The 17,316-nt window shown below is 43.6% G+C and overlaps 1 protein-coding gene across 3 annotated transcripts in view; it reads left to right on the top strand.

Moving 5' to 3' along the window:
* The window catches only part of TMTC4 (transmembrane O-mannosyltransferase targeting cadherins 4), a 57,774-nt gene that overhangs the window by 17,732 nt on the left and 22,726 nt on the right, over positions 1-17,316 (top strand). For all 3 annotated transcript variants that reach the window (XM_048854385.2, XM_048854376.2, XM_048854367.2), the window contains 4 exons: positions 8,227-8,324; positions 10,530-10,622; positions 13,161-13,322; positions 14,384-14,586. In XM_048854385.2, coding sequence (XP_048710342.2) covers positions 8,227-8,324; positions 10,530-10,622; positions 13,161-13,322; positions 14,384-14,586 — 556 coding nt within the window. The remainder of the gene's footprint in view (positions 1-8,226; positions 8,325-10,529; positions 10,623-13,160; positions 13,323-14,383; positions 14,587-17,316) is intronic.

The following is a 17,316-nucleotide window of genomic DNA, read 5'->3' as shown; positions in this document are numbered from 1 at the left end:
TCTTGTTCTAAGGAGGGGCAGTGTTAAGATCTCTTTATGTGTAAGTACAAAACACTGGATAGATTTCAAGCTTTTTGAACAGGAATTTAATGCACAATCGTACCCATCTGTTAGTGTGGCACTGTGCCCACTCACAATATGGTGTACTGCTTTCAACTAGGTACGGGGCCAACCAAAGATTGGTTTCCTTTTCTGACAGAAGATCATCTTAGTGGGAAGCAATGCAATGTTAAGGGAATGTGCTTCATTAAATTGATTGCTTCTGTTGGTGTGTGAGTATCTTATAATAATTAGCGCTTTATACTGTACAGTGCTCTACATTTTCAGAGCTCTGTTCAACAGTTAATTGCTGGCATTGCTAAGTGCCTTTATTCTCGATCTGTTTTTCCAGCCTACTCCGCTACTGACACTTCTGCATGAAGAATAAAAATTGACCCAAGAAAATATATATTTAATTGAAAGTCTCTCTCCTTGAAGTTTACTCAAAGTCTTATAATATTACAGACTTGTATCTTACAGTACAGTACTGTCCTTTTGAGAGAGCAAGAGGAAATAAAGGGACTGGAGTTGCATTTATAAAGGCAAGGAACTTTTTTTTTCTTTTCATGCTGAGCACTTTCAATATCTAGGAGTGCTTGTACGTAACAAGGTTATACCTGAGATGATTCTGGCTTCTGAGAATCAAGGTGTGCCCAAGAAGTAGTCTCTGCTTCTTGTGTATATAAGAGAGCAAAAAAAAAAAAGCAACAACAAATGTAAAATAGGTGTGATGTTAGCATCTATATGGGACTTTGGCAATTCGAGCTGGAAACTTGAGCTCGTTTTCTGTTGGCCTCTGGCATTACAACACAATAGGAGCATGCATCCATGATCAGGGGAAACATGAGCTTTATCTTTCTTCATGTGGAAATTTTCTCTCATATGTATGTGATGACGATAGAAGGATGGAGGAAAAGAATCTTGTCCCATTGTGGCTATCAACTTGAAAACTTTCTTTGTAGTGGTAGATACTCAAACATGAAATTATCTTTGAAAACTGGCTACAATCCTTTATAATGAGGCTTTTAATTTTGTATTTGTTTCATATTCGTCATATTACAGTAGCACCTGGAGGGCCCAGGGTTTGGGCCATTTTATGTGAGATGTTCTATCTATGTGTAGAAGGAGACAGCCCCTGTCCCAAAGATCTTAATCTAAAGCGGAAATCTGGACAAAGGGTGGGAGAAAGGAAGTATTACTACTCCCATTTTACAGATAGGAAATCAAGGCACACAGAGATCAAGGGTCACACTGGGAGTCTGTTGCAGAGCTGGGAGCTTTGAACTTAATATCCTGAGTCCTAGCCAAGCCTTAATCATAAGATCATCCTTTACTCTCAAGTAAGCAGAGTAGTTCAGTTTCCTATATATATTTCCATGCTGGACTGGAATAACCCTTCAATTGGGTACATACTAGGCCAAATGCATCCCTAATATTCTGAATATTGTGCAAGAACTTTCCGGATCTTGTGGAAACCATTGATGCTTTGCTCCTGTCCTTGGGCCACGTAATTCGCCAAACCATTCTCCTAACAGTTGTTTCTCTCCATAGGCATCGGGAAACCCTCTAGTGTGAGTTAATTTGGGCCCCTGCTCTGTGGTCATCTCGGTCTGCCCTAGGTACCTGCACATGACCCCAACATCCACTGACAGAAAGGGATATGTTTCTGCTTGCAGTATTGCCCACAACCCTGTCTCCCAGAAGTCAGTAAGAGGACTAGTACTCTCTGCAGCTTGTGCCATGAGCTGGGGAATCCCTGCTCTGCATAAGCAGGCTCACAGCAGTGAAACACACCTGCCACAGACAAGTCTGCCGCTGTCAAGATACTGCTCAAATATTATGACCTCACCTGATGTATTCAACAAAGGAAACATGGATGCCCTGCCCCCTCACTGGAGGTATGACTGTCTATCAACCTCCAGTCCAGAGCTGAGATTCCCTTCCACTGTATATATGCCCTTTCTGAACTGGAAATGCAAGCTCTTTGCACATATCTGCAGGAGAACCTGCAGAAGGAGTTCATCCAACCATCCACATTCCAGGCAGGGACTCCAATCCTTTGTTAAGAAGGAGGATGGGTTCTTGCAGCCCTGCATTGATTACTGGGCACTCATAAGGTGACCATTCGGAACTGCTATTCATGAGCTCCTAGACCATCATCTGTGCTCTGCTTGACTTTTTATGAAGCTAGATCTGTGTGGGTCCTAGAACCTGATATGTGTGTGAGAGGGAGATGAATGGAAGACTGCCTTCTGCACTCAGTATGGCCACTTCTAGCACCTTGTCATGCCAGTTGGCCTGTGCATCCCCCAGCGACCTTCCAGCATTTTATTCATGACATCTTCTGGGACAAACTAGATCAGTTCGTCATTTACCTTGATGATATTCCTATATATATCTATCTATCTATATATATATATATATATTTTTTGGAGGATCAGGTACGTCATGACCAGCACATATGAAGTGTCTTGAAAAAGCTTTGCCTGAACCATCTGTATGCCAAGCTGGAAAAATGCCAGTTTGACCAGAACACAGTGCAGTTTCTGGACTATGTCATCTCCCATAATGCATTGGCTATGGAGCCATGTAAGGAGGCAGCCATCACAGACTGGGCAGTGCTAAAAGAAGTCTGTAGAGTACAACGCTTTCTGGGCTTTGCCAATTTCTATAGGAGATTTATCAAGGGGTTCTCTGGTGTGGGCGCCCATATCCCCAACTTCCATGTTAAGGAGCATTGTTTGTTTGTCTACAGACCTACAGACTGTATTTGATCACCTAAAGTAGAGATTCGTCTCAGCTCCCATCTTGATCACCTAAACCCAACCAGACCATTTGCCGTGGAGGCAGATGCTTTATACTTTGCACTGGGACCAGTTCTCTGTTGGCTGATGGCTAGCTTCATCCTTGTGCCTTCCATTCATGCAGATTTACTCCACCAGTGCAGAATTATAATGTTTTATACAGAGTTATTGAAAATTAAAGTGGCTTTTGAGGAGTGGTGTCATCTCCTGGAAGGTGCTAAATTCTCAGTCCACGTTCTTACTGATCATAAGAACTTGGAATTCCTAAAGACAGGTCAGCCCTTGAACCAACAGCAGGCCTGGTGATCTCTCTCTTCTCTACCCTTTGATTTCATGGTCGCTACCAGAACAAGGAATGGGAAGGTTCGCACATTATCTAGAAAGGACAAGTGTTATGAGCCTGGCATGGAAACCCCATCCATGATCCTCAGACCTTCAGATTTTATTGTGGAGTATGGTGCTAGCAATCCAGTTCTCTTCATCTGGTCCCTATTGTCCAATAAATCGTTTGCAGTTCAAATCCATTGGGCCCTAGAAAATACCAGTCTGACTTGGCATTCACACACCACAATGGGATCCTCTACCACAAGGAGCGCATCTATGTGCCCGAGGGGACACCCAGGCTCCATGTCCTAAGACTCTGCCGTGATGCTCCTCTGGTAGACCACTTTGGCCAGTTCAAGACCCAGGACTTGGTGTCTAGAAGCTTATGGTGGCCAGCCCGGCATGCTTCTGTAGCAACTTATGTGAGGTCTTGTGATCTCTGTGCCTGGACGAAGAATCCTTGTGTCAGACCACTGTGTCTTCTGCAGCCCTTGCCCACCCCATCTCAGCCCTGGACTTTCTTGTGGAACTGCTGCCCTTCTAAGGACACAGTACAACCCTAGTGGTAGTGGATCTTATGAAGATGCTGCATTTTATACCACATTTGAGGCTTCTACACCGCCCGAGAGACGATGGCTTTTTGAAGAAAATGTCTTTTGCCTTTGTAGGTTACCAACAACACAGTTTCTGATTCGGAATCCCAGTTTGTTTCTCATTTTTGGCAGGAATTCCTGCGCCTTCCAAGAATTAACACCTATACCTTGACTGCTTACCACACAAAAACCAACAGCCAGAGAGAACAGATCAGTCGGTTTCTGGAGCAGCACCTACACTGCTTTCTTAATTACCATCACTTATCTTTCACAGAGAATTCACCTACAACAGTGCCATTCGTGTCTCCACCCAACTGTCCCCCTTCTTTTGCTAAGCCTAGATTGCACCTTCGCTTCCCCCCAAGATCCTCACCAAGTCCCCAGTGCCTGCCATTTCTGACCTTACTGTTTGCATCCATCAGGTGCACCAAAAGCTTAAACGCTGGTCAGAAGAAGCTAAGGCAGCCTTCCAACTATATGCCAGTCCGCACTGTCAGCCAGCCCCCAGCTTCTCAGTGTGGCATGAGGTCTGGCTGTCTGCCCAGAACCTTAAATCTACTCGCCAATCTATGAAGCTGGAGCACCAGTACTGTTAAGGAAAAGTTAGCACATGTGACTCCATTTTGGTTTGGGGCCCACCATTGTCTAAAAGCAACCACATCATGCACCAGGAGGAGTGTTCCTTAGATACTGCATTCCTGTGAAAATCCTCCTCCTTGTCTCCAGCCTGCCTTGACTCCCGGTATCTGTTCTTTGTCTCTAACTCCCTATCTCCTGGCCTTTGATGTGAGGCCTTCCACCCTGATAATAAAAGTTACTGATGCATCGCTTTAGGACCATGCTGTGTAATTAACATACTAGTTTAGCACGAGGAATGCACCAAGCAGGGATAGATGGTAGATAAGAAAAGGGTTCGTTTATTGGCTAAGGTTTCTGATGCACAAGGGCAACATGCTTTGCTAGGAGGTATATAACCTTTGTATAATCTGTATTCGGGGTCCCCTCCTGGCTAGCAGGGGGGCACCACGCTCGAGCGTAATAAACTTGGTGTTTTTTGGGAGCTCTTCAGTTGTGGACTTTATGTGCCTCAGCCTAGATTTGAACTATGCGTGACCTACCAGGTGTAATTCGTATCATTTGTGTGCGTGTCCTACCAGGTGTAATTTGCAGCAGTTGTGTGCGTGTCCTATCAGGTATGATTTGTAACAGTACTTGGGGGGCCCTTTTAGATTATGGAACAGATTAATCTAGTAACCTTCAGGCTACAGCTATTGGAATCCTTTCAAGGACTGTCCCATATTCCATATCTCCCCGTTAAAACTACATACTGCAAATCCCTTTCACTGCCCCACACTACCGATAACCATTCAAGAGTAGGAAGAATACACAGTGTGGGAAATTTTGGACTGTCACTGATGAAGGCTCCAGTACTTAATTGACTGGGAGGGATATGGCTCAGATGGGAATCGGGGGAACATATCCACGACCCTGACCTGCACGCTTTTCATTACGCCTGATTGAAAAGAACAGGCCTTGAGGACCCCAGGAGTTACACCCAGGGGGTGAGGGTAGGGGGATATTGTCAGCAATCAAAGCTTGCAGGAGTCAGGCTTCTGGCACTCCAATAAGCAAAGCTGGCCTACAGCAGGCTACCTGATTGATCGCACATCTGATTGGTCAGGAACGGCAGCTGGCTGGCTTTTGAACCTAGCAACATCAGCTCTCCGGCTGCTCAGTGCGTATCAACCTGGCAGGTGCGCTTGCCCTTGTTCCATCCTTGCTCCTGCTTTGTTGCAGCCACGGTTCCTCTTCTGCTCCTGCCTCTCTGGTACTGGTCCTTGGCTCTGCCCCTGGTTTATGACTCTGGTTGACCTGCCAGCTCCGGCATTAGACTCCTATCTCTCTGTTACTGACCCTTTGCTTGTTCCTGGACTCTGCCCATCCTGGACCCAGCTCTAACTGGTAGGCTTAACTCTTGCTTTAGCCACTAGGCTAGACTGTCCACAGCCCAGTCTCTAACAGGTGGAAATAAAAGAACTCATTGCCCTTTTCAAAAAGCATATGCAGTAACCTCATGGTATGCTGATCACCATTCTCTCTCTTACATCTCCCTCCCTTCCCAAACTGGAAGGGAGAAGAAAATGGTGCCATGTTCAAGGGTGTGTATGTGTGAGCTCTTGCTAATAACATAAGGTTTCTCTTCCTACACAGTCAGTGCACTACCAGGGTTTGTGTTGTTAAAGATCTTTGGGTATCTCATGCATGAAAGGTGCTAAATATTATACTACTTATTTATTATTTTAAGATAATTTCTATCCTATTCTAGCATACTGCTTCTGACATTAATTTCACCAAAACAGTCACAAAACTGTGTCTGTGTTTAAAAAACCCAAGTACCTCCAAAACATCTTTCCCCCCTCCCCCCAAAAAATAAAGCCTGATCCAATTGTCTGGACAAAAATATTCTGAAGACAGGATATGGCAGTGGAACGTTAAGCCATAAACATTAATTTGTTCTAGGTCCTCTCAAAAATCTATGTCCCTGGATTGTTATGAGCAATCACGTGTTTGGTTATGTCATACAAAATCAGCTGTACTTCTCTGAAGTCCAAACATACCGAATGCATAAGTGTCTTGAAACAGTTGGGCATGTTGTGATGTAGATATTGGAAATGCCTGTTATGTTGCCCTGAAAGTATCAGCTGTCAAGCAGTATGTTGCCTTTAAGGGCCCCTGTCCGCAGTAGTATCTGCGGGTAATCTTCTGTATCCTCCCACTGACCTTGAAGTTCTCATGTTACTATAATCTGTGCTTCTTGACTGCAGACCTTAATTGCTGCACTACTGGTCCTCCGCTTAAACACTGGAGTTACTGAGTTCTGTGACATTCAGTCACAGTGTTAACTCCTAGGGAATTCTGTGCCACTGCATGCACATAGAATTCATGTCCCCTGCAGATGTCTTTGCTTCCATGCAGAAAAATGACTTTCTGATGGGGAAGCAAAGCGAGGCTGTAAGAGCCGTCACGGTCACACACCCCTCCCCAGCAGCATGGGCATGTTGTTTTGGGTGCCTTGGAGCAACTGGTGGAGAGGTAAATCGCTGCTGGGGATGCTCCGGCTGGTGGCTCCTACCTTGTGCCAGGCTCAGCTGATAGTCCCGGCTTGGCTTGGGGTGGGGGAGGACAGGACTTCTTCATCCCCTACAAGGTGCAGCCGGGCCCAGGTCAGACCCACCCCCAGAAACCTCCCCTGGCTGCAGGAAACTCCGAACCCTTCCCTGCTTCCTGCCTCCATCACTCCTCAGCCACGAGGAGAGGGGTCATTGTTTGGGAAGCTGCTCCCCTGTTCATCCAATCCCCGTGCATCCAGACTCCCTCATACCCAACCCCCCGATCAAGCCTCATTCCCTGCACCCAGACTGTCCCAGCACTCGAATCACCACCCTGATGACTCCCACCCCCCACGCAGTGAGCCCCTTGCACCCAGACTCCTACCCCACTGAGTCCCCCCCAAAGAGCCCTCTGCACCCAAACCCCTCCCCTGCTGAGCCCCAACCATAGGTGCTGGAACTGGGGATGCTGCTGCGCCCCCTGGCTTGAAGTGGTTGCCATCATATAGAGGGTTTACAGTTTGGTTCAATGGCTCTCCGCACCTTCACTATACAAATTGTTCCAGCACCCCTTATATCCTGCTGGACTGAACCTGCCTGCCTGCTCCTGGCTTCTGGGTCAGGTGCAGCCTCACCGCCTTGTCTGTGTGTGTGGGGGGGGGGGCGGGCCTCCAGTGTGATCTTCCCACCTCCATGCAGCCAGTCGCCTTTGCTCTTCACTGCCATGCTGGAACCTCCACATTTTTTCATTGACAAAATTTGCAGAATTTTAAAATATTGTGTGTAGAATTTTTATTTTTTGGTGCAGAATTCCCTCATGAGTAGTTAATGGAATATTCTGATGTACTGCTTAAACAAATCAGCCTTGCAGGTGCTTTTAACCCAGAGCATCTTTCAGATTAAGCAGCAGTTAAAATATGACTCACATGGATGATACCTCACATATAATAATTAAGAGGAATTTTACTTTCTTATTCTCTGGCAGCCTGGGAGAGTGGCCAGTATTAACACATCTATGCCAGGAATGATAAACTTGTGTCTACGGAGTGGGGAGTAATCTTTGAGGATAAAGTGTTGTAGAAACCTATGTGGAGCCTCTGCCAGACTTAGAGAGACTAGAATGTCTACCAAACAGGAAGATATCTAATGTGTCTATGGTGCACTAAACAGCTACTGCCAAGGGACTAGTGTCAGTATATTACTATTGGTGCCTTCTAGTCTTTAAAGGTAAATCTCTTGCTTGGCATGAGAGAGAAGACGAGAGAGAAAATAAACAGTGTTGTGTTTTATAAAGTAAAATTTCTAGTGTGAATTTAGGTTTATGTACCATTTTTATGTCCTATTTTACATTGACAGATCAGGAAGGGAACCATTTTTCTACACTCTGGGTACTGGCGAGTGTTCTTCTTGGTGCAATAGCCATGCTGTGCAAAGAACAAGGAATTACAGTACTGGTAAGGTCTCTTCATAACCACTACATTCTGTCCTGAGCGTCCATAAGCTACTACTGCACACATGCTTCTGCAAATCTTCTCCACATCTGTAAACAACTTGGATTGTGCTTCTGCATTAGTCTAAGAAAATTGGCTTATGAATGTTAAACATTGACCTAGCCAGGCTCTGTGCCCAGTGCTTCTAATGTGATTCCTTTTGTGCTTGTTTGTGTCTCTGTGAGCAGCTTGCATGTACCTATAGAAGTCTCTAGTTGCCTACTTTGTAGACATTATAGTGCCAGTTTTAGTCTGTGCTTCATTAGATGCCTGTGTTCTTGCATGTCTGACTGTCATCTTGTGCCCACGATGCCAGCAAATCTACAAAGGGATTGTTCATAGATTAAATGAACAAGACTGATAAAGGGCTGATAAAGAAGTTTTCGTATGCCCCACATCCCCCTTTTTAAAAAACAAAAAAACAAAAAAACAGTTGACACTACCTAGTCAGAAGTAGCTGTTCTGCTTATCGCTTTTATTGATTCTCTTCCTTATTTTAAGCACGTATCTAAATAGGAGCCTTCTTGTTTGAGTTGATGTGCTTCTGTATCTTTTTACTCACCTGAGGTCGTCCTGTTTGTGATGACCCTATCGCTTCAACAGTAGCCTGGTGAGATGCCAGAATTGGGGTTTATTTCTACAGCTGGAGAATGGCTTCAGCTAGAAGTGGTAGGGATGGAGTAGTAGAACAGAGGAATACTTAAGGAATGAAGAACCTTGTTCATATTATTCTGAGTATAAAGAAAACAAGTGACAGAAAACATATCCTGGAGCGTAAGCAGAGTTGTTTTTAAATAGTCTATCTTTCAAAAGCATGTGTGGGAGACACAGAAGTAGCTCTCTAACTTAAGGTATGCTGTGGTTGTTTCTCAGAGTAGCATGACAATAATGTTTGAGTAGCAGCCTCAGCTTTTATTTTCTGTCTGTCTTTGTTGATGATGCATTGTTAGGATGATAATATTCATCCTCAAGCTCAGGGATAAGGGTTTCACAGTAAGAGAAGCACAGACCAAAGGGAGCAAAAACAAGGGTAAAGAAGAGCCATAGAAGCCACACACAAATGAATAGTGCCTCATGTTGAAATGCCCCTTTCCAACTGGATCCCTGCCTCCCTCTCTTCCTTGGTAAGCCAACCACTGTATACTGCCAGCTGGCCTCCTTGCATGGAGTCACTCTGAGGTTCATGCCAGTTTCCCTCTGATTCCTGTGGCTGACAGAGGCTGATTTGTTTTTTGCCTCTTAATGAGTAGAAACCCTTACCCTCACCTGGCAATGTGCTTCTGCTAGTTCCTTGTAGCCCTTAAGACACTAGATCATCTCCAAAGATAATATTAGGATGCTAGCTACATATCCCTCGTGCATAAGTGTTAAAGATTACTGAACATTTTTGGTGGGGGTGGGATGTATTTGACATAGAATATGCCATGAAAATAGCATGTCAGAATAAAAGGGTTACTGGAGCAGATGGATATATGGGACCTGATTCTGACCTTGTTTTCACCAGTGTAACTCCATTAACTTCAGTTGAATTACTCCTGATTTTAAGGTTTTGTCTGGCAAAGTGCTGAGAAACAAAGGCTGAATGCCCTCAGATTCTATAGAGATCTATAGAATTTTGCCAGAGGTTTTCAGTACCTTGCAGGATCAGGCACTTACATTGGTGTAATTCCAGTGAGAATCCTGCCTGGATCCTCTGTAACTCTGTCTAAGCCATTGCTCTGGCAACCTGTGTGACCGTTTAAAGAAAAAGGTGACTTGAAGCCATCCCGCCAAAATATGCTTGATGCTTCACTGGTCCACAGAGAGAGGTAAGGGATGGGTGCCTTTTAAAAATCTACTTTATTGCACTAGTCCCTATGACTGCAACCCTGGGCTGCAAAAAGGGTGGGGAGGGCAGAGAGGAGGTGGGTAATGTTCTTATGCCTCCCATTACACATGCATAGGCCAGGAGGCTGCCTGGCCATGCACAGGGGTGCATGTGGCATCCTGTCAACTGCTGAGGCATGGTCTCCTGTAGTGTTCTTTCCTTTTCTTGGAGCACTGACTATATCCATTTGTAAAAGGTTCAGAATCAGAATTAAGAAGCACAGTGATTCACTATAGAAGTAGGATTTTTAAAATACCCTTTTAATAAATGAGTTCTTCTTTCTCTTTCTCTTGGTTATTTAGGGGTTGAATGCTGTATTTGATGCTTTGGTGATTAACAAACTAAATATTTTGGAACTTATTCAAAAGGTACTACGTAAGGGCAAGTCATTGGAGGTGAGTGTGCTCGGTCTCAGTTCATTCTAGCTGTCCAGGCAACAAAAAAGATGCCATTTTCACAGTTTTGTATGTGCTGGGAGTGAAATCAAAAAGGATATATAATTTGAGTCAGCAAAACAAGGCAGTGATCTGGAACGTCTTTTCAGCAACAAGAGTGATCATGGTAGAGCATTGCTGTATCCAGCAAGACTTAAACCCCTGCATTTCATAGCTCTTTTCATAGCAATATATAAAGAGCTGATGTCCAAGTATTTAAGAAAGCTGTCTCTAACGTATGGAATCAGTCCAAGATCAGTCAAATGGATGTTGGCAACATCCGATTGGCAATGTGAAGAACGAATTATTTATCCAGATTTACAAAACAGATTTTAAGGCAGAAAAAGCAAGAGTTACAGCATGCACAGACGGTACTTGTTACGTAAGAGAATAATTTTCTCTTTTGGCAATCCAGCTCAAATACTTTTTCCCTCAGAACACAAATTGCCACATTGCCAAGAAAGAAAGAGGCCTCCTAGTATCTAAACATAGAAGCTGTGAATGAGAACCCATTTAATCCACTGGCAGTTACTGGAGGATAAACGGGTGTCTACAGTGGACCCTAATTCATCCATTATCAGGTAAAATGGAATCTGGCATGTCACACGTGCAATGGCAAGCAAATCCCAGAAATAACAAGCATTGGGTAAACTTTTGACTGCAACTGGATAGTCCCTCAAGAGAGAGGAGAGTTACTAATGACAAACTAATTATCTGTTCCTCCTGTGGAGGGTTCAACAAGGCAGAAAAATCTTCATTGGACTTTGCATGGTGTGAAACTGCAGAGAACCGTTGCTCCTCTGGTGCTTAGCTTAAGCCCTATGGAGCTTCCATAAACTCTGCAAGTGTGAATGAAGGGCCCTTTGGAGCTTAAAGAGGGATCTCAGTAAATGGGAGTGGACTCTGTAGAATTGAATCAGCCAATCTGGGCAAAGAGAGCTAGCTCAAGGGAAAGGGGTAGTTCTAGCGGCAAAAAGGAATGCCAGAGCACTCAACAGTGTAATTTGACTGTCAGTCAGCTTAAGAAAAGTGAGGAGTCTTGGGATTAGTAGGGGACTAAAGCAGAACCACTTCAGAGTTTTATTGAGGAAAATGCTTCAAAGATAAACCTTTTATAAGTGAAGCTCTTTACAAGGTGAAGAGTTGAAAGCATTGTTTCTGGTTTACAATTTTAAATCATTAGGACTATGTGTGGAAAACTTCAAATGCCAGTTTTCATGAAAATATGATGGAAAATATTAATAGCTCATTAATTTTAACTTCTCCTACCTCCAAAAATTGTTCTGATCTGTGCATGGAAATTCATCAGTCTTTGTATACAGACCATTTCAAGTTCCTTACAATTTCTCTCCCCCCTCCACCCCCAAATCCCCCAGGAGCCTAAAGAGACATTAAACTTTTTTTATCACAATTTCAGATCCAGACCCTCTTTTTCACATTTAAGCCTCAACCCTTGGCATAAGAATTGGACAAAAGAGCAGTGACGTTTCTTCTAACTTTTGTTTATTTTAAATTTTTCTCTCCACCATGATGATTTTCATGAAAGATAAACTTCCCTAACCACGTTGTGGAAAGTGACCTGAAAATGAGGTCATAATGGAAGACTAGAGGCAGTCTTAAGGATGGAATTCTTGTCTTGTTTCTCCATAATAAATCCTGTATAAACTGCAATAATATATTTTACAGTAAAATGTAGGTTTCTAAGTCACTTGGGCGTAGTCACACTTTTAAAAATTTTACCACAGTTTCCTCCTTGTCCCTGATTTTTACCCGTGCAACTTTCATGTATCAACATCAACACTGAATAGATTGAAATGGAGAAAAACACTTGTTTTGGAACAATATCATATACAAATATCTGTTTAAAACAGAACGCTAGTTAAATATTTCAGTTGTATTTAATTGAGATGTTTTTAAAATTAAATGCTCACAGTACATTATCATTAATTCTCAGTGTTGATCTTTCCAACATGCTGTATGCATATTTACAGCTGTTCCTCAAATCCCGACAGAAACTGACTTGAGAAATAACTTAAACTTCCAGAGATTGTTAGAGATGCTTCTTAAAGAAAAATTTTCCTTTTGTAATTCATTATCAAAAAAATTTTGTTTGCAATAAGTCTGTCTTTTCAAATTAATCAATGAAGACCACAAAATAAAACCAGAGAGAAGGGAATCCTCAACCTTTACTACTTTGTTTCTTGGTTGGTTGTTTCCCAAAGCCCCTACAATATATATCAGATCCTGTACAATCAGAAGGCACAGTCCTTCTTCTGAAGAGCTTCTTTCTTATTCTTTATTTGTAATAAATATTGTTGCCATAAAGCAAGTAGATACCCATGTGATAGAGAATTTGGTTCAATGGCTGAAAAACATTTATTCCCTTCGATATTTAGAATGCACAAATACCGTCTTCTCTCCAGCTCTTGCCGTTTTAGGTGGGTGGGAACAAGATCTGAAGGTGTTAATAATTTGTCCTGTTTTTGTTTTCTCCTGTAGAACGTTGGGTGGTTTAAAAAGGGACTCCTCTTCAGGATAACTCTTCTGTTGTCAGGAGGGGCCATTATGCTCGTCATGCGCTGGAGAATTATGGGCACAGGACCACCCGCTTTTACTGAAGTAGACAACCCAGCTTCATTTGCAGACAGCTTGTTTGTGAGAGTAAGTCACAAACCTGTCATACTTCCGCAAGTTCAAACAAATTGGGTCTTTAAAAGGAAAGTTCAGTTTTACTTCAGCACTTCAAAAAACAAACAAACAAAAAAACCCAGTAACAAAAAACCCCCCAATCAAATGAGTGTTTCTTGTATTTGTGGACTGTATGATGAATCACCTTTTTAGTAAATCTTGTGTGGTTTTATTTAATGTACTGTGTGTTTTCTTCCCCTCTTTTTCTATGTTTGTGGGAGAAGGAATACAATCCTTTTGCTGTCCTTTCCCTTAACACATATTGAAAGTTGGCCCTGCACTTTTCCTTCACCTTTGAATAAAATAACACCATGTTCTGGCTGGGTACGTGGCTTTGTACTGGTTTTTTTTGTTTTGTTTTTGTTTTTTTGGTGCCTTTGCCTACAATGGGTATGTCTACACTACAATAAAAGACCCGCGGCTGGCCCAGGTCAGCTGACTCAGGCTCGTGGGGCTCAAGCTTCGGGGCTATAAAATGGAAGTGAAGATGTTGGGGGTTGGGCTGGTGCCTGGGCTCTGGGACCCTCTCCACCTGTGGGGTCTCAGAGCCCAGGTTCCAGCCTGAGCTCAAATGTCTACACTGCAGTTTTATAGCCCTGCAGATGGAGCCCAAGTCAGAAGACACAGACTAGCTGTGGGTCTTCATTGCAATGTAGACATACCCAGTAATAAAGCTAGGCTTTTTTCACATTGCCTCGTATTTTGAGAGATTTGTCCCACCCAGATCCACATACATAGAGTATTGTCTACGATTGGATCTCCCATCCTGAACAGGAGAAGCATCCTGTGCTCGGAAAACATTTTTGATAAAAAAAAAATCATCATATGATTTTTAAAAAATGCAAAATTAATGGACCTGTACGTAATTAGAATCATGCAGCATTTAAGTTAGGACACTTACTATTTTAAAGGATACATTTTGGGGGTGGAGCGGAAGGGAAACAAAGATCACAAAGAGTGCTGAAGTTGGATTTTTTTGGTGTGTGGGGGGGAGTTTAGTATCAAATAAATGTTTGTTTTCCTTTGACTGACAGGCTATAAACTATAATTACTACTATTCGTTGAATGCATGGTTGCTGCTGTGTCCCTGGTGGCTGTGTTTTGATTGGTCCATGGGCTGCATACCCCTTATTAAATCAGTCAGTGACTGGAGAATAATTGCACTAGCAGCACTTTGGTTCTGCCTAATTGGCCTGATATGCCAAGCTCTGTGCTCACAAGACAGCCATAAGAGAAGGTAAGAGACAGTGCTGGGTTTTAAATTCCACACTAGGTTAAGTACAGTGTTATTTTGTTAAATCCAGTACTGATCATTTTAACAATCCAGTGGAACCAATATCTAGCAAATGTATTTCAAATAAATATTTATAGCTGTTATTACAGTTTCATCCCAATTTGGGCGTTGACTACTGGGAAGCAAACTTGTAGAAAGGGGATGGATGGCTGCTTTATTTTCCTACTGAAATGGCATTTTGAGATCCTTAGCACTGTAGGTGGTAAAAAGTAATTTGTGGTGAGAGCAGAGTGTAATTGATGTATGTTGTGCCCCTCTTTTTACAATTCTTTTTTTCCTTCTTTTGTAATAAAGGGCCTTTTTTGAAAAGATGTAGTGATTCTGGCCATTGATTAAAAATAAAATGCTATCCCAGAGTGATTACTCTTTTATCAATGAAGGGTTATTGAGAAAATAATTGGGTGGTGGGGGGGAAATTGTACTTTATACAAAAGAAAACCAAAAGCTTCTGTAAATAGAAGCCTTTAATATGATAAAAGAATTTAACATCTCTCATGCTATGTTTAGGTTGCACGTTTTGGATGTCCTCAACTGATAAATTTGCCAGCTCTAAAATTATATAAACAGTTTAATCCCAATGCCATCCATCCATTGTTCAAATTTTTATCATCTTCTGCAGTGCCAATTTTTCCCTCTAAAATGTTAATCTATTATATACTTCCCTTTCCCCTATACTGTTACCAGTTTGTACAGCCTAAGTCAATACTCTCACTGCTTCTGTGTCTGTATTAATGAGAGGCACACACACCAGAGTATGGTTAAATGTAGAAGCTGCAATTTTAATAAACTATTAACCAACAAGGAACCCCTTCCCAAACTACCTGGCAAGGCTGTTCTAGTGTGGAATTTAACTGGGTTCCAGTGGCTCCAGCTTCTACAAATCTCACAGTGGATATGGGGGCAGTGCCCCCTTTACGCTCCCAGGCCTGCTCAGGGATCCTGGCAAGAAGTCAGAGTCCCAGCCCATTCCCCTCATCCACACTGGAGGTAGGAGAGATGAAGGGATCCAGACTGCACAAGGTATGGACCCCTTCACCATGCAAAGTTGTGCTTGAGGCCCATGCCCAAGAAGCACATTGAGTTAAGAACTTCATATAGGACTGTTTCTTAACTCCCTCCTTCCTCCCTACCCACTGGAACCAGCCAAAGTGGCAACATATGTAATATAAATCCCTAAATCAAACTGCTTGGATGTCTGATGGAAGGTGGAAAAAACCCCACGCAGTCTTTTGCCATGTAAGGGGAAAAAATTCCTTCCAGACCCCAAATAAAATTTGGCCATCAGCATAGCCCCTTAGGGATCTAGTATACTAAGAGGGGGTAAGGGTGGGGTTGGAACAAAGCCAAAATGGCTACAGGCCAGCAGTGGGCAGAAACAACACTTCCTCTTCACCCTGCCTCTGCAGTTGGGAGCCAGTCAGTGGGTCTGCCCTGATCCAGCCATCCAATGGCAGCCGGAGTGTGTGGGTCAGACTCAGACCCTGTTAGAGCCAAGCCACTCCCTCCCCCTCCTGGAAGGGAAGAGGAGGGAAGACCAGTGGAAGCCCAAATTTCTGCCTTCATTCTCCACCCAAGGGAGGGGCAGCAACACAGAGAGTCAATAGGCCAGCATTTATGATCACCTCTAAACTAACAAAATAGTTTTGAAAGAGCGGTGAAGGCCTAGCACACGGGGGGAACGGACCCAATTTCGGTTTCAAGTTCCCAAAAGTTTATTATAAATAAAAATTAGTGTAAAAATATTTTAATGTAATGTATAGATACCTTGATGGTGGCTCTCCTTTATGATGAACAGGCCAGCTTTCTGACATGAACGCTTGGCTTCTTTGATTGGTCTTCTACTGAGAAAACTGGTTATTTCAAGCTCAGTTTCTTCTTTAAAAGTTTATGATGCATCTTTAGGTGGCTTTTTAAATAAACACTCAAAAATTTTACCTTAATTGGTCATTTGTTAGTTTAAAAAATTTGTATATAGGTGTAATCAATTTTATTGCCTGTATATTTGGATCAGGAAGAACAAAATTAATGATTTCCAGTTTATTAGGGTCATTTTGTGTCCTGGAATTCAGGTCTTCAGTTTAATTTTGTGGGAAGTGTGTCTGAATTTTCAAAGAAGCCCACGGGAGTTAGGCACCCAGATGCCATTTAAATTCAGTGGGAGGTAGACATGAATAGATTAAGTCAGGGGCAGGCAAACTTTTTAGCCTGAGGGCTGCATTGGGTTTGGAAATTGAATGGAGGGCCGGTTAGGGAGGGGAGTGTGGCCCGGCCTCTTCCCCCACCCCCCTTCTTGCCCCTTGATGCCCTGCCCCTGGAACCCCGACCATCCCTGGACCCTGCCCCATCCAATCCCCCTGTTCCCTGCCCTCTGACTGCCCTGTCCACACCACCACCCCAAACTCCCCTGCCTCTATCCAACCTCCCTGCCCCCTTACCGTGCTGCCTGGAGCACCGGTGGCTGGCAGCGCTACAACCGTGCTGCCCGGCTGCAGCCAGCCATGTCACTGCACAGCACAGAGCACCAGGTCAGGCCGGGCTCTGCAGCTGCGCTGCCCCAGGAGCTTGCAGCCTCACGGCCCAGAGCATTGCACTGGTGGCGGTGCAGTGAGCCGAGGCTGCGGAGGAGGGGGAACAGCAGGGGAGGGGCCAGGGGTTAGCCTCCCGGGCCAGGCA

This window comes from Caretta caretta, chromosome 1, assembly GCF_965140235.1.
Source record: "Caretta caretta isolate rCarCar2 chromosome 1, rCarCar1.hap1, whole genome shotgun sequence".
In the NCBI taxonomy this organism is placed as follows: domain Eukaryota; kingdom Metazoa; phylum Chordata; order Testudines; family Cheloniidae; genus Caretta; species Caretta caretta.
The sequence above is the reverse complement of the archived record's forward strand: the minus strand, read 5'-3'. Positions and strand labels throughout refer to the sequence as shown.